Source organism: Sminthopsis crassicaudata, chromosome 2 (assembly GCF_048593235.1).
Source record: "Sminthopsis crassicaudata isolate SCR6 chromosome 2, ASM4859323v1, whole genome shotgun sequence".
Taxonomy (NCBI): domain Eukaryota; kingdom Metazoa; phylum Chordata; class Mammalia; order Dasyuromorphia; family Dasyuridae; genus Sminthopsis; species Sminthopsis crassicaudata.
Window position 1 is genome coordinate 122227590 of NC_133618.1, and position 15380 is coordinate 122242969.

Sequence of the window (15380 nt, forward strand, 5' to 3'; positions counted from 1 at the left end):
CTCAAAAGAACAGAATATTCCTGTTTTCAAGTATTAAATGAGTTATGTGTTTTACATTTCAGAAGGATTTTAGAAGTTTATCTTTTAATGATGACATGGCATGATCAATTTGCTCAAGAAATCAGAGATGTATTTGAGGTACATCCTTTCCCCCAGTGACATCAATAACAAAAGCAAACTCCAGGAAGAGCCCAAAAGATGCTGATGGTTGCCCAAGAATAACTTTTGGATTCTATCCCAAAACTCTTAACTCTCAAGATTTCTAAACATTAAATAAGGCACTTAGTCACACAGACCCCTCTCTGAAATGCCAGTAAATACATTTTTAACTTGTGATATGAAAAATCTTCTCAAACAAATGTTCCAAAAGGATCATAATAATGAAATGCATAGTGCCATAGTTCTACAGATGTTTTCTAGAAAAAAATCTGCAAAATGTTTTAAAAGAATTGTAGTTTTCTTTCTGTCTCTGTCTCTGTCTGTCTGTCTCTTTTCCTCTGTCTTAAGAAGCAAAGCATTTGAGAAATTCCTGACTTGCTTTTTTGATGATTTCATCTTTCAGAAGGAAGGACAAATGAGGACAACTGTTAGTCTGGAACTAATTTTGACTAACAAAGAAAAACTCACTGATGAAGTAGAAACTCATCAAGTACATTTTTATTGAAGCTTTTTTATTTTCAAAACATATGCAAAAATATCATCAAGAACATCTTAGAATTCATGAGAGAAAAGAAAAGGAATGCTAAGTAGAGATTTACATGTATACTACATGTTGTGACAGCAGATTTCAAAAGGCTTAGAGAAAAGGTAAGTATTATTCGAAACACTATAAGATATAAGATCAGGAGGGATGAGAAGTTTTAATAAAGAATAATTATAAATGTGCAATGGTGGGGATCATTAAGAGAAAAGAGGGACTTTATAATAATCAAACAAGTTAGGTGTGCAGCTAGGAGGCACAGTGGACAGAGGGTGGACCCAGAGTCAGGAGAACCTGAATTCAAATCTGACCTCAGACACTTATTAGCCAAGTCACTTAACCCTGTCTGCAACCAGAGTTCAAATCTGGTCTCAGACACTTAACACTTCCTAGCTGTGTGACCCTGGGCAAGTCACTTAACCCCAGCCTTAAAAAAAAAAAAAAAACAACCTGTCTGCCTCCGTTTCCTCATCTATAAATTGAGGAGGAAATTGCAAACCATCCAGTATCTTTACCTAGAAAGCCCCCAAATGGGGTCACAGAGTTAGACACAAACAATTGTCTAAATAATTAACCACAAATAAGTCTACCAAAAGAGCTGCTAACAGGTACAGATGTCAATATATACAGAATTTAAGTAGTTTCAAGGCTGCAGTTGTGGGGGAGAGGATCAGGAAAGACTTTATTTATAAAATTACATTTAATCTGAATTTTTAAGGGAACTAAGGATTCTAAAGAACAAGGTAAGAAGGGAGAAGAGTATTCTGTGCATATAGTATTCTGATGAGTGATGAACTCAGATGACTATTATTAGTGGAAAAGACAAAAAAAGGTAACTGCTAGACTGGAGCATGCGAAGACTGGGAGAATAGATTTTGAGCCAGGGGGAAATGGATCTGTATGCCAAGCAGAGAAGTTGGAATCCTAAAGCCAGTGTTTCTCCAAGAAACCTTGGAGCATCCCAAATTTATTTTTAAATGAATCTGTAGTTTGTTAATATCAATTTAAAATAATAATTTTAGAAGATTTTACTGTAAAAGTTCAGCCAAAATTTTATTAAACTGAAGAGTTTTATCACCCTGAGGAAGTTTGTGAATCACTACTATAGGTAACACAGTGTCATCAGTGTAAACTATGAATCTGGGCAACGCTGTCCAACCTCTCTGCCTTACTAATATCAAGTAAGGGGATTTCAGAAGCCTTCTGGTTCAACATGTAATTAAGTAGAATTCCTCCTTTTTAACATTCCCAACAAACAGCTATCTACCCTCTACTTGAGAGGCAGTTAGGTGGCAAGAAAGATAGAGTGCTGGGCCTGAAATCAGCTAATCCTTAGCACACAACTGCCTCAATCACTTACAAGTTGTGTGACTTAATTTCTTTGTCCCTTAGTTTCTTCATCTGTAAAACAGCAATGAAGATAGCATCTATTTTATAGGATTGTTTCAAAGATTAAATGAGATTGTATCTGTAAAGTTCAAGGGACTGGAGAATCTATTATCAATTAACCTATTTCCTGAAGTAATATATTCTACCTTTGACCAATTCTAATTGTTGAAAAGGATTTTATTTTACCCTTAAATGAAGCAGAAATCTGCCTTTCTGCAAATTTCTACCCCTGCTTTTAGCGCTACTTTCCAAAGACAACAATTCACATTTAGATAGGATTTTAAGGTTTAAAAAGTGCTTTTCAGCAGAACTTATCTAAACCCTCATATGTATATAACCCTTCAAAATAGCTATCATGTTCCCTACTGAGGGCAGTATAGTAGAAAGAACATTGATTTTGGAGTGAATTGTTCAGTCATTTTTCCATCCTGTCCAATTCTCCATGACCCCATTTTGGGATTTTTTTGGCAAAGACACTTCCTTCTTCAGCTCTTTTTCCAAATGAGGAAACTGAGGCAAACAGTTAAGTAAACTTGCCCAGAGTCACACAACTTTTAAATGTCTGAGGGTGGATTTGAACTCAGGAAGAGTAGACTTGTTTCTAGGTCAAGCTCTCTATGCACTGTTGCGCTGTCTAGCTCCCCTTTGGTGTCAGAAATGTGTTCAAATCCTGCTTCTTTTACCTGTTTGCTTTTAGGTAAATCACTTAATCTCTCAGAGCCTCAATTCTTCATCTGAAAAATGAGTGTGAGAATAAACTATCTCCAAGATCTCTTAATATCAATATTTCTGACCATAATTCTTCTATTCTCTAGGCTAAATGGATGCTCACATGGCAAAGTCTATTGTTCACCAGGGGTCTTAGTCTAGCCCTTTCCTAATACATGTATTCGTGTCCCCATTAGGAATGGAAGGACTCACTCTCTAATCAGGGCTAATGACTTTACCATAACCTTCTGCATGAAGTCCAGAAAGCCTCCTTCCTTGGATATGGTACACCCCTTTCTCCAAACGCTGCTGCTCTTCCTAAATATCAACTCCCAACAAACACATCCATCTTGGAGTACCTCCCCTATCCCTTAGGGGCTTTCTCTCCCAGGAGGCCTTGTATTTACTGTCCCTCCATCCCCATATTATCCCTATGGTACAGGTGACTAAAAGCAGCAGAAGGGGGGAGGGCTGTTGGAGGTGTATAGATCATGAAATGGTAATATCCAGCATATGGATATGTCCAAATCTCTCTGGTTGCTGCTCTGTCAGCTCAGGCTTTTCACTTCCTTAAACCTCAGTATATCCAAGCTCTTGCTTATAAATATCTGACTTATAATTTTACTTCCACCATCCTTTCTCATTTCTACTATGAACTTCCTCAAATACTTCCTGAGCTGTGGAAGTACCTTTGTTTCCTATCTTTCCAGTCTTCTTACACTCTAACCTCCTCCCATCCATGTATTCTGTGATCCTGTGGCTGTATTTATTGTTATTCCATTCCTATGATACCTCATTACCCAGCTAGTAGGTATCTCAGGCCTTATATGAATTCTTATTTTATTTATTTATTTATTTTCTGAGGCTGGGGTTAAGTGACTTGCCCAGGGTCACACAGCTAGGAAGTGTTTAGTGTCTGAGATCAGATTTGAACTCAGGTCCTCCTGAATTCAAGACTGGTGCTCTATCCACTGCGCCACTTAGCTGCCCCCTTATATCAATTCTTGATTTCAAGCCCAGTGTTCAAACCAAAATGCCATCTAGCTGCCCAGCATAGTAGATATGTACTTAATAAATGTGTTCCTTATTTGACTTGATTTTCCGGAGTCTCTAAGCTATTGTGGGTGCTAGCAGTGATGGAACCTACCACAAGAGATTTGTGCATTTCCTCTGAAGATCAGCCATGCTAAAGTCTGAGGGCTCCTCATCAGAAGCTTGATACTAAGCAATGTTGTTTTATTCATTTAGGAAAGCATCAAGATACAATTCTCTCTGTCTTTCTGTCTCTCTGTGTGTGTCTGTGTGTCTGTGTGTCTGTGTATCTCTCTCTCTGTCTCTTTCTGTTCCTCTGTCTCTCCCTCCATCCTGCCCTCTCTCTCCCTCTTTCCCTCCCTACACCCTCTCCCTGTTGCTCATAAAAGCATCTACAAGGATTTTGGAAGCAATGATCTGGGTCATGTAACAAGACCCAGAGTGAGGGTATCAATAATCAGGAAATCCCAGACTTTTCTCATGTACTGAAGTATTTATCTGATTGGCTGGGGGGGGGGGAAGGAACTATTTTATATAGAGTGAGGAAAATGAAAATAATCATGAAAGTAGCTGAGAAGAAAGCACCTGGCTGTTCTCTGTGAGTTCCAGTTTCGTTCCTCCTCAACCCCCCTCCAAAAGACTGAAGCCATGTGTGCACCAGATTGCTGGGTGGCTGTGGGGCATCTCTGAACAGCTGTGGCAAATAGCACAATTGGCAGAGGATAGGATGTAGCTGTTTTTTTTTTTTAAGAGAAAGAAGGATCTTTTGAGTGGTAGGATGGTAAATTTGACATGTAATCCTGGTTTTAAAATATTCTCTCTCTATATTTTTTTAAATGCAGTGATCAAAATAATGCAGCATGATTCATTAAGAATAAGTGAAAATAGTCTAACTTAATTCCATTTTTTTTTTTGTCAGAATGACTATGTAATTCTTAATTACTAAATCAAGAGTGCTATAGATAAGTTTACTTAGATTTCAGCATGATTTTCATCAATTCTTTGCTCTCTGCTCTTGGCGTGTTTTTGTTTTTAAAAACAATAGCTCAATTACAAAGAACACTTTATGGCTTGTTTACTATTTGTAAGTACAGAAACCTGGAAGGTATTGTTTGCTGGAAGCAAGAGAAAGGATTGAGCAGCTTTAATGGTATTAAATAAATTAGATTATAGAATAAGAGATTTAGAGCTAGAAAGGCCAAACAAAGTTGTCTAGTAAAATTTATTTCTGTTAGAATTCCCCCATTTGCTTTAAAAATGAGGAAAATTAGGCACAGTGAAACTAAATGACCAAAATAATTAAGGTAGCAAAATAGCACAGTCAGGATTTGAAATCAATTCCTCTAAAGCTACATCCATCCTGAGCTATGCCATCTATTTTCCTGGAAATTAGCTATATGATTGAGAGTTACTTTAATAAACATGGATGAGATATTGTAAAACCATATGAAAACAAAAAATAATGATATAATACATATAAATTCTCAGGCTCTGCTTATAGATGAGATAGATATGGGCTGGATAATGATAGAGGTAGTTTCGAAAGTGGTTGAAAAATTAGATTGGAATAGAATGGAGAGTATGATTAATATAAATATGGTAGAACATTTTTAATGGATATCATAAGACTCTGATCTTGACTATGTTCTATTTGATATTTTTATCAATTTATCAATTGCATGAAGATGTTCTCTGATTTATGGCACAAGGCTTGAATAGTTAATATTTTCTGAAGACAATTGAGATTAAAAAAAAAAAAGTATTGAAAGGATGGAACAAAAGACCAAAATTCAATTTAGGTTAAAAAAAAGTGTATGAATATAAGATGGGGGAGACATGATTAGATAGAAGTTCATATGAAAAGATTTGGAGACTTTAGTGGAATAAAAGTTTAATATATATAAAAGTCATAAAAACTTAAATGATCTAGGTTGCATTTTCAATGAATAATAAGCAAGTAATAGTACCGCAGTTGATAGAATAGATAAAATACTTTATTTGGAGTCCAGAGGGCCTGAGATCAAATACTATGTTAAACATCTAGCTGTATGACCCTGAGCAAATCACTTAAACTCTTTATACCTCAGTTTTCCCACGGATGTAAATGGGGATAATAATCGCATCTATCACTTGGAGTGGTTGTGAGGATGAAATGTAATAACTGTAAGATGTTTTGCAAATCTTAAAGCACAATACAAATACTAATAATTATTTTTTATTATTAATATTTCTAGAATCAAAAAGCTAGAATTCCACTTTGCCCTGACATAAGACTATATCTGGAATATTTGTGTTCAGACTTGAACATCACAGTTTTGGAAGCATGTTGACAAACTACAACATGTCTATAAGTTGTTCATGAGAAATCATGACATGAGGAAGAGTTACAGAACTTAGAGATTTCTAGTCTAGAAAAGCAAAGCCTCAGTGATGAACATAATGATGCTCTTCTAATGTTTAAAGAATGGTCATATGGCAAAAAACTTAGATTTATTATGTTTGGTTAGAAAGGTCAAAACAATAACCAAGGAGTAGAAACTACAGATAGATAGATTTAACCTTAATAAAAGAAAGAGGTATCTAACAATTAGAGCTGTCCAAAAATGAAATGAGCTGGATCTATAATGAATTCTTTATCATTTGAAGTCACAGGACCACAGATTAAGAGCTAGAACAGAAATTAGAGGTTGTTGAATACAACCTGCTTCATTTCGATCTTCATGAAGATGACCATCCATTAGGTATGTTATAGAAAAATTTTTATCCTTCAAGAGCTAAAGACCTGCAAAGTCTCTCAGTGCTAAAATTTGTATAATTCTGCAGTTAAAACTTGTAGGAAATACCCAGAAATTTTAGGAGAGCTTCTTCCTGAGTAGTCAAAAGATTTGATGAAATGGCTCTCAAGAATCTTCAGGCATTCCATATTCAGACTGAATTAAGTCCTCATATGTTTGCCCTTTTGAGTCTTCGTGCTTTCTATATAACTTCGAAATTCTGGGAACAGGGAACATCACAATCAACCATAAATGAGTAGACTTCGCCTCTACAGGGAAGAGAGGAGATTGAGGACCAAGTAAGACCAATTCCACAAGGAAAGTTTGACTACTTCACTTGATGGAAAGCATGTCTCTGACTGGGTCCTTTGACAGAAACTCTCTTTTGACACACTTTTTATATGTAATTCATAGAAAAGAAATATCCTTGCTTAAATATTTTTTATAAGTCTGAGGAGGTGTTATAAACCTATTAGTGTTTCTTTCAACTACATATGAATGGAGTCTTTAGCATAATGGCTTCACCAGAAACCCTGGCCCCAGAAGAATGATAGCTCACATTTATATATCATTTTTTGTATCTTATTTTAAGGAATGGCTGATTTGCATCAATAAGGGGCATTTCCACATAATTTAAATAAGGGAAATTGCATAGTGCAAGGAAAGGATTAGTGTTCAAAGCCTACCTCTGCCACTTACTACTTTTATGTCCATCAGTAAGTTTTAACCTTTCTGAGCCTCAGTTGGGTCGAATGTCTAAGATCCCTTTCCCCTCTAAATGTGGGATACTGTGGTTCTATACACGATACGATAGGTCATAAGCAAATAAACAAATGTATAATGTACTTTATAACAGCCCTAGAAACTAGGTATTACCATAATTGACATTTTACATGGGAGGAAATTGAGATAGACAGAGGTTACGTTATTTGCCTATGGGTACATTATTAGTAAGGTTTGAGGCAGGAATTGAACCAAATTGTCCTTACACCAAATCTAGCATTTTCTCCATTATAATATTTGACCTCTCAGAAATCACTAGAAGGAAATAGAAGCATCAGGAGGCCTTCTGGGAAGAAGACCAAAAGTCTTATGGACGAGAAAGTTCAGGTATGTTTGAGTGCCAGAAATCCTTCATAAAAAGAAAATGGAATTACCAGATGTTAACAGATGGGAGTGGAATGGAATTACCTACTGATTCTGGACTTATGTGGATCTGCATTTATGTTTTTGCTTTAAAAAATTTCCAGAACAGCATTTAGTATCTAGAAGGTGCTTAATAAATGCTTGTTGGCTGACTAATTCTATATTGGTTATTTTATAACTGAGTTGGGAAAGTAGGATAGAAGGGATGGTCTTAGATAAGAATAAGAGTCCTGGGTAACTTTGTATTTATATAACACTACTGTATATAATTTATTCTTATTGATGCTTTTAACTACTACTAGTAAACACTCTGAAAGATCTACTCCTTACGTGAATCTGTGAATGGAAAAAGAATATTATTGGACAAAAAATAAGGTGATCTATGTGAGAGAAAGAAGACACAGATATAGAAGAGGGATACATTTATATACTAGGAAAAACATAGTATTTATTCAGAGGTTGTTATGATGTAGGGGCTATGTAATATAATGTGTGTTTTTGGACCTGTGCTACAGAGCCCAATGGGGACAGTGGAAAGATCACTGGGCTAAAGCATCAAAAGACCTGGGTTTGGAGACCACCTCTACTATTTACTATGTGCCCTTAGATATTCTTTTTACCTCCATAGAACAAACGTTTCTAAAATGTTGGAACTGTGGCCCTAATTTGGATCATCTCAAAGATCTTTTCAAGTGCACATTCTGAGATCTTATAAATACTGAACCAAGAAGCAGGAAATCAGGGTTCTATTCTAGTTCAGCTATTAACTAGCATGGGCGAATATTATTTTCTGATTCTGTTTTCCATTAGTAAAATCATATTTGGACTAATTAATTTCATCAACCAAGTATTAAAATGCTTTCTATTTGCAAAGCACCATATTAGGCAGTTGGGGAGGCAAAAAGATGACCTCTTAGGTTATCCTTCCCACTTTTGTGATAATATGATTTATAATTAATTTCAATATATGAAGGTAAGAATTAAAAGAAAACATTATAGGAAAAACAATTTTTTAAAAATTATTTGATACACATTGCTTTATGTGGAAACATTAATTCCCTAGAATATACTTTAATGACTATGTTTATATAATAGCAATTACACTTTTAATAATTATAAGGGCTGGATTACTTCTCCTTCCTTTAGATATACTCATTTCTTAACACAATTCTTTGCCTATTAACCTCTCAAATATAAAACATACAGGAGAAAAAAATTATAATTCAATAATAAAATTGTAAATAAATAAAATTAGCTTTTAAATATTTATTTTATAATATATAATTATACACATTAATTTATATTGCATGTAATATCCATTTATTATATGTAGGTATTCTTAAAATCTATTTCATTATGTTTACAACTGTTGTGAGGACAAAAAGAAATAATGGATGTTGAGGCTCTTTGGGGAAAGCATTATACTAATAAATGTGAGGCAGCTAGGTTAAATTTTGGTTTCAAACTCTTGTAGAAATATTATAGAATTTTGATTTAGAGAGTTTGGATTCAAGTCCTAGGTATGTTACTTATTAGATTTGTAACAGTGGGCAAATTATTTCACTTCTCTCATCTTCAGTTCTAACTATGAAATGGTAATACTATTTGCATCATCTACTACATAGGGTTGTACTGGGATAAGTATTTTGAAAAGATTAAAGATTATCGATATGAACTATATAATTATTATTAAAAGTTAGTTATTATTAAAAGTTCCATGTATTTCTCATAAGAAGCCCATATAAGAAACACTTTCTAATATGAGAGCCCCTGTATAAAGCTTTTTAATAGACTGGTAACATTTTAGAATATTTCAATCAACTGCAAAATCCTTTATAAACATTTAATTCTCCAAGATAGTCAGTTGATTGATGCTGAAACTCATGTGGAATTTGAAAAATAATTTCTGAATGACATTGGACTATTACCCAGCCCAGAATCAACATTGCTTTTAGCAAAACAAAGCAAACTAATAACTGAATCTCTTGGTGCAAAAACTTGGGAATGGTGAAGTAGAAAACATGGTAAACCATTCTAAATATTTTCTAGGAATGGCAAATTCAAATGGGTCAGAAATCTCATCATCTGATATGTGGATGGACTTTGTAAACTTGTATTCTCTCCAAAATCCTATGCATCTAACATTTAAAAATACTTGATGATTAATGGGTTTTATTGCTTTGCCAAATGTCCTGCTGTGTGTAGATAGAGTAGAATGAACTAGAAACAATTCCTTGAAAAACTTGTTGAGGATTGGATGAAGGAGCAGGGGATGAGGGAATATTCTTCAGTATTCAGCCCCCAGGATTCCCACAGAATAGGCTTTCTTGAAGAAATAGAAATCAGATGAGATCTACAATGCTGTATGTAGATGGAAATGTCTTGTTCAAAGTATTGGAGAGATTTTAATGGAATTTTACAGTATTTTACAGTTTTTCCCTGTCCAGGACTTCTTTCCATTCACCATCCCTTTTGACCCAATAAATGTTTATATGATCCCAGATTTTAGATATATAAAATAACTATACAAATCAAACATTTACTAATGATAAATTATATTTTGTGGGCTCCCCACATTCAGTTATGAGACCCCATATGGGTTCGTGAACCACAGTTTAAAAGCCCATAATTCAAATATAGAAGGAAAAAAGTAGAACTCTCAATTAAGAGTCAAAAAGTCCAAATTCTTAGGTAAGTGGCCAGAAGAAGACTACATTAGGGAAAAAGGAGATCTTAATTCTAAGGAGAAGGCTTGGATTACCATGAGATATTATCTTAGTCCTCTTGTTTATCAAGTGGAAATAATACCTGCTTTCCTCCACCCAATAATATAACTGGGAGATTTTTAAATCCCCAAAATTTCAGCCTTGGAAGAGACTGCAGAAGTCATCTAATTCAACCTTTATCTGAACAGAAATACCCTTGATAAGTAGTCATTTCATTTTTGCAATAAAATCTCTAGGAATGGGGAACTAAGACTGCTAATTGGTTGTGGGGATAACTCTAATTATCAGAAAGAAAATTATCTTTACCTTTTATTGAACTCTATTCTATAACTACCACACATTGCTCCTACTTCTAACTTCTGTGATCATACAGGAGAAGTTTCATTCTTAGTCCATGTGATAACAATTCATATAATTCAGATGGTTATCTTATAGCTCTAGATCTCTATTTTCTCCTGAATAAACATTTTCTGATCTTCCTACTAATTTTCATTTAGCAGTTCTCATGTAGCATCCAGTACTGAATAAAGTATACTACTTATCAAACAAGGTCAGAGTAAAACAGGTCTGTCATCTCATTGTTTTTGGTAGGCAATGTTTTAATGTAAACTAAGATTGCATTAACTTTTTTTTTTTATTACCAGGTCATACTGTTGATTTATATAGAACTACTATAGGTATACTATATATATATATAGGTCTACTAAGTGTTTTTCACATAAATTATTGCTTAATTATGCTTCCTTTCTCGATCTTATAATTTTGAAATTGACTTTTTGGACATATATAAAAAGGCCTTAGAGACTGCCTGTTACACAATGTTCCATTACTTCAAAGATATATGTTTTCATCAGCACAGATATAATTATATTCCTTCTACAGATGCAAATTATCATCCCTACATGCCTTAATTGATGATTTTGTTAGTTGCTGCAATGAAAATGACATCACCTGATGCTGAGTTTCTCTGTACTTGGCTAGATTGGTTCTGGAATAATAGATTCATTCCATCACTAAACTTATACTTAAAGTTTTTAATTCTGAGTAGGAATTGTTAAAACATTTATTTATTTTATTTAATTATTTTATTGTCAAAAGTTTATGTTTATCGAAGACATCTAAATTCAATATCATCAAAGCTCCTTTCAAACATATTCAAAGGATCTTGCAATGTCCCATATAAATATTGTTCATGTTCTCAATGGTAATATACTATGATGTTGCCCTATGAGTTGTATAAATATTTGATATTTCTAAATTGTAGTCTTTAATGATTCAGAGTCACGAAGCATTATTGATTATTATTGATTAAATGATTAAGTTTATAATTGATTTTTAAAAGCTGGGGCATCTATTTGGGATCACTGAAAGTGCTTCATTTATCTATATGTGATCCAACAACTTCTTTTCCGTCTATTCATTTTAAATCCAGACATTTGTCCATCTTCACTTGCCTGTTATAAATATATATAATAAGGGACTAAGATAATGGGCAACTCATTCAACTACATATCAAATCTGGACAATATCTTTCATTAATCATTTGCTACTTTTTAAAAATAACATTTCACTCCATAAGATAAAATACAGCCATTTAAAAACATTTTACCCGCTGCGATCAAATTATAAATCCAATTGTGGGGAAGAGAGGGAAAGAAGAATGGGAGAATATCATCTCTTACTAAGAACTCAAATTTAATGAAAATCAGTAGAATCTAGCAACAATAGATTGATTTAAAAATTGGTTAAGTGCCTATTCTATGAAGAAGATTGTTCTGATTGATCCTGGGAGAATATTTAAAGTTTAGTTGGGGAACTGACTTCATCCTCATAGAGTTTCAAGTCTAGTAAGTGGATGAGACATAGATAATTATAATTGAAAATATTACGTAAGTGATTGATGGAGAGTATTGCTTATGAGGTTGAAGAGGCTGAATTTGTTGAGGAAGTTTCATTAGAAAAGGCTTTCTGGAAGCTCTGGTCTATGTCTTAGTCTTTAAAAGGGTGGCTAAGAATAATCTAATAGCTAGACAAAACCAAAAACTTCCCTATCTTGGTTTAAATAAAAATGTAGTGATTAAATTGCAGGTCTTAATAGATAAACTTCAAACCTGCTCTGGGAGAGTTGGACTTTGAAAATGGAGAAAATTCTTACCTGTCTTCAGTTAGCCTCATTAGGGTTGACCCTCTAGTTGAGAACACTATAAATGACATCCTCAATTGAGGGCTGAAAAGGAAAAAAATGTATATTAAAAAAGGCAGCAAGTATTCATATTTTTTAAATTTTTGTCTGTCATTATCCCTTTATGTTAAACCAACTCACAAGTAACTGTAAAGTTCTTGATTCAGATTAGGACTAATTGTTTGGTCAGTGGCAGATAAAATGGTTAAAAATTGCTAATCTGGATACCTTTAGTTATATAAAAATCTAATCCCAAAGCATCCACTTACAGTGATTTTCCCATGACAATGGATAACCATTTATCAGAGATGCATTGAGGAGGAAGTTGGAGGAGATGACCCTCCAAGTATGTAGGCTTATTGAGGTAGTAACAGTGAAGTGAAGAAGCAATGTGATTAGTATGCTGCCATTTTGTCAGATTATGCTTTCTCCTAGTGTTATTTTACTGTTATTTATGTTGACTATTCTCTTCCTCATTTCTGCACTTTCTTGACCTAGCTTCTTAAATTTGTCTATTAATATGTACTTTTTTATATATCTTTTTGTCTTTGACCTCAACACATTATTCTCCTTAAGTCTTATGCCTTCTACATGTTTTCTCTTTCTGGATCTGTTTATTGTTTTATATCATAAAAGTGCTTCAACCCCATTACCATAAGAATCTGGGATTCAACAGTGAGGCTCAATTCGATTTATTTGAGAGGCAATATCCTACAATGCAAAGTACTCTAGGTTTAGAGGTAAGATAGCTTTGGATTCTAGGGTTGTTTTGTTTTTTTAATTTTTATTTACTGTCTGTCTGTATAATTACTAATCATTTAATCTTTCTAATTCTCAGTGTAGAAATCTAAGGAGGTTTACAAGAGCTTGGATGAGTAATATCTAAATTTCCTATCAGCTCTGAAATCATGAATTCATGATTTAACTATTCCTATTATTTTTTTAACTCAACAAATGTTTTTTCAGGTTATCTGCATTTTGTTTTTATTCTTTGGCATCTTTATATCTTCTTTCTCCTTTCTGCATCCTTTATCTTAATTCATCCACTTTTCTAATCAGAGGTGAGCTCTCTCCTTTTCATCTTGATCCAGAAAACAAAACAAAATATCACAGATCTGAGTATCAGGACTTACCCTGATTCCTCATACTCCTAGCTAGCTACAATGCCATTGTTAAGAAAGCACTAGCTGAATTCATGGGACATGAAAAGGAACTTATATTTTGGGTCAAAGGATAATAATGATGTAATAGGTAGCCTCTAGGGGCATAAATAATTACTTTTTAAAAATCATTTAAATTTGTTTCAGACACATCTTCTGATTTTAAAAAATGGCTCCCTTTTCATAATCCAACTTTATGGAAATGTCCATGACTAAGTTTGGGGGCACAGTGACATGCAATACTTTATATAATTCACCCCTCACTCCCTGAAAATTAATTTATTCCGACATCTTTTCTAAAGTAGCATATCATCTTGCTTAGATTAGTTAGGTATTAATTGAAGCAATCCATTGAAAGTCTCAGAAACATCAGTCTTGAGGGAAGTTGTTTGGGAACTGACAAAATTGTCCAGCAATGATACTCCCAAAGAAATTCAATGGTTTTTTAATTAGTGGATTTTGTTGAAATTGAAATCCAAACAAAGGAGGAGAAAAAAAGCATCTGGCTTTATTACCCAGCCTGATTTCTCTAGAGAGCATGATGTCAGAAGCTAATAACTCATTTATAATTATAAAATAAAACAAGCAGGAATGTTGTCTCACCTTATAAATTTATGGGCCAGATGTTCCACAAAATAGTAGATTTCATTCCAGTGGTGCAGAACACTTCCTGATCTAGAAAACAAAATAAAAATTGGGGATGAGATGATGCTCCATTTAAATTTTCATTTTTATTCTTTTATTTTCTATTGTAGTTGTTTTATATTTAATCCCTAATTCTTCATTAGCTGGTTGCAATAGATCTATAATTTCACTGATGTTGATATTCCCTTCAATTGCAACCCACAATAATTAATTAACTGTGCCATAAATCCACTACCAGGAGTCCATATGCTGCAAAGAACTTTTTCCTAGATCTATCGACACGGAATGGATGAACAAGATTTGAAACTGTTAAAAATAATTAAAACTTATTCCAAGAGATCATTTTTAAAAACAAACATATGAAGAATAACATGCCTTAATATTTAAATGGAAGATAATTGTTTTGCTTCCTGAGGATTATACTGACAATTTGAATAAAGATTGATTCTAATGTGCTAGGATTTATAAAGTGCTATCTTCAGAATTAGACTTTGAGGTCAGGTATGTAGTAATAGGTCCTTTTTTTTTTTCCCATAAAATGAAACAGTTTTTCAGGCTTGTCAGAGCCCATGGCGCTCCCTTGAACTGGCTCTTCTGATTCATCTTCATTTCCCGAGCACCTCCTAATCAGCTGCCATGCCAGTCAGACCAGAAACCAAGCCATGGATGACTTAACCTTTTTATGCCCAGAACACACACACTGGGGTCCCCACTATTTAGATTGGTGGTTGACTCAATCTTCCACTACATGTAAGCCTATTTCTAGAACAGAGGCTAGAGTCATTCCCTCACCATCTGCCATAATCACTGTCTCTCTACTCCCCTCTACCCTTTCTAGTTTTGGAGGTATAACTAAATCAATTCTTATTACTTCTGGAATTAATGTGTCAATGTACTGCCCTGTGATTGTATTTGTTA

General features: G+C 34.0%; 1 protein-coding gene across 1 annotated transcript in view; it reads right to left on the reverse strand.

Moving 5' to 3' along the window:
- Positions 1-15380, reverse strand: part of ANTXR1 (ANTXR cell adhesion molecule 1) — a 288623-nt gene that overhangs the window by 236148 nt on the left and 37095 nt on the right. The window contains exons 2-3 of the mRNA XM_074287148.1: positions 14421-14492; positions 12631-12702 (exon numbers count right to left, since the gene is read on the reverse strand). Coding sequence (XP_074143249.1) covers positions 12631-12702; positions 14421-14492 — 144 coding nt within the window. The remainder of the gene's footprint in view (positions 1-12630; positions 12703-14420; positions 14493-15380) is intronic.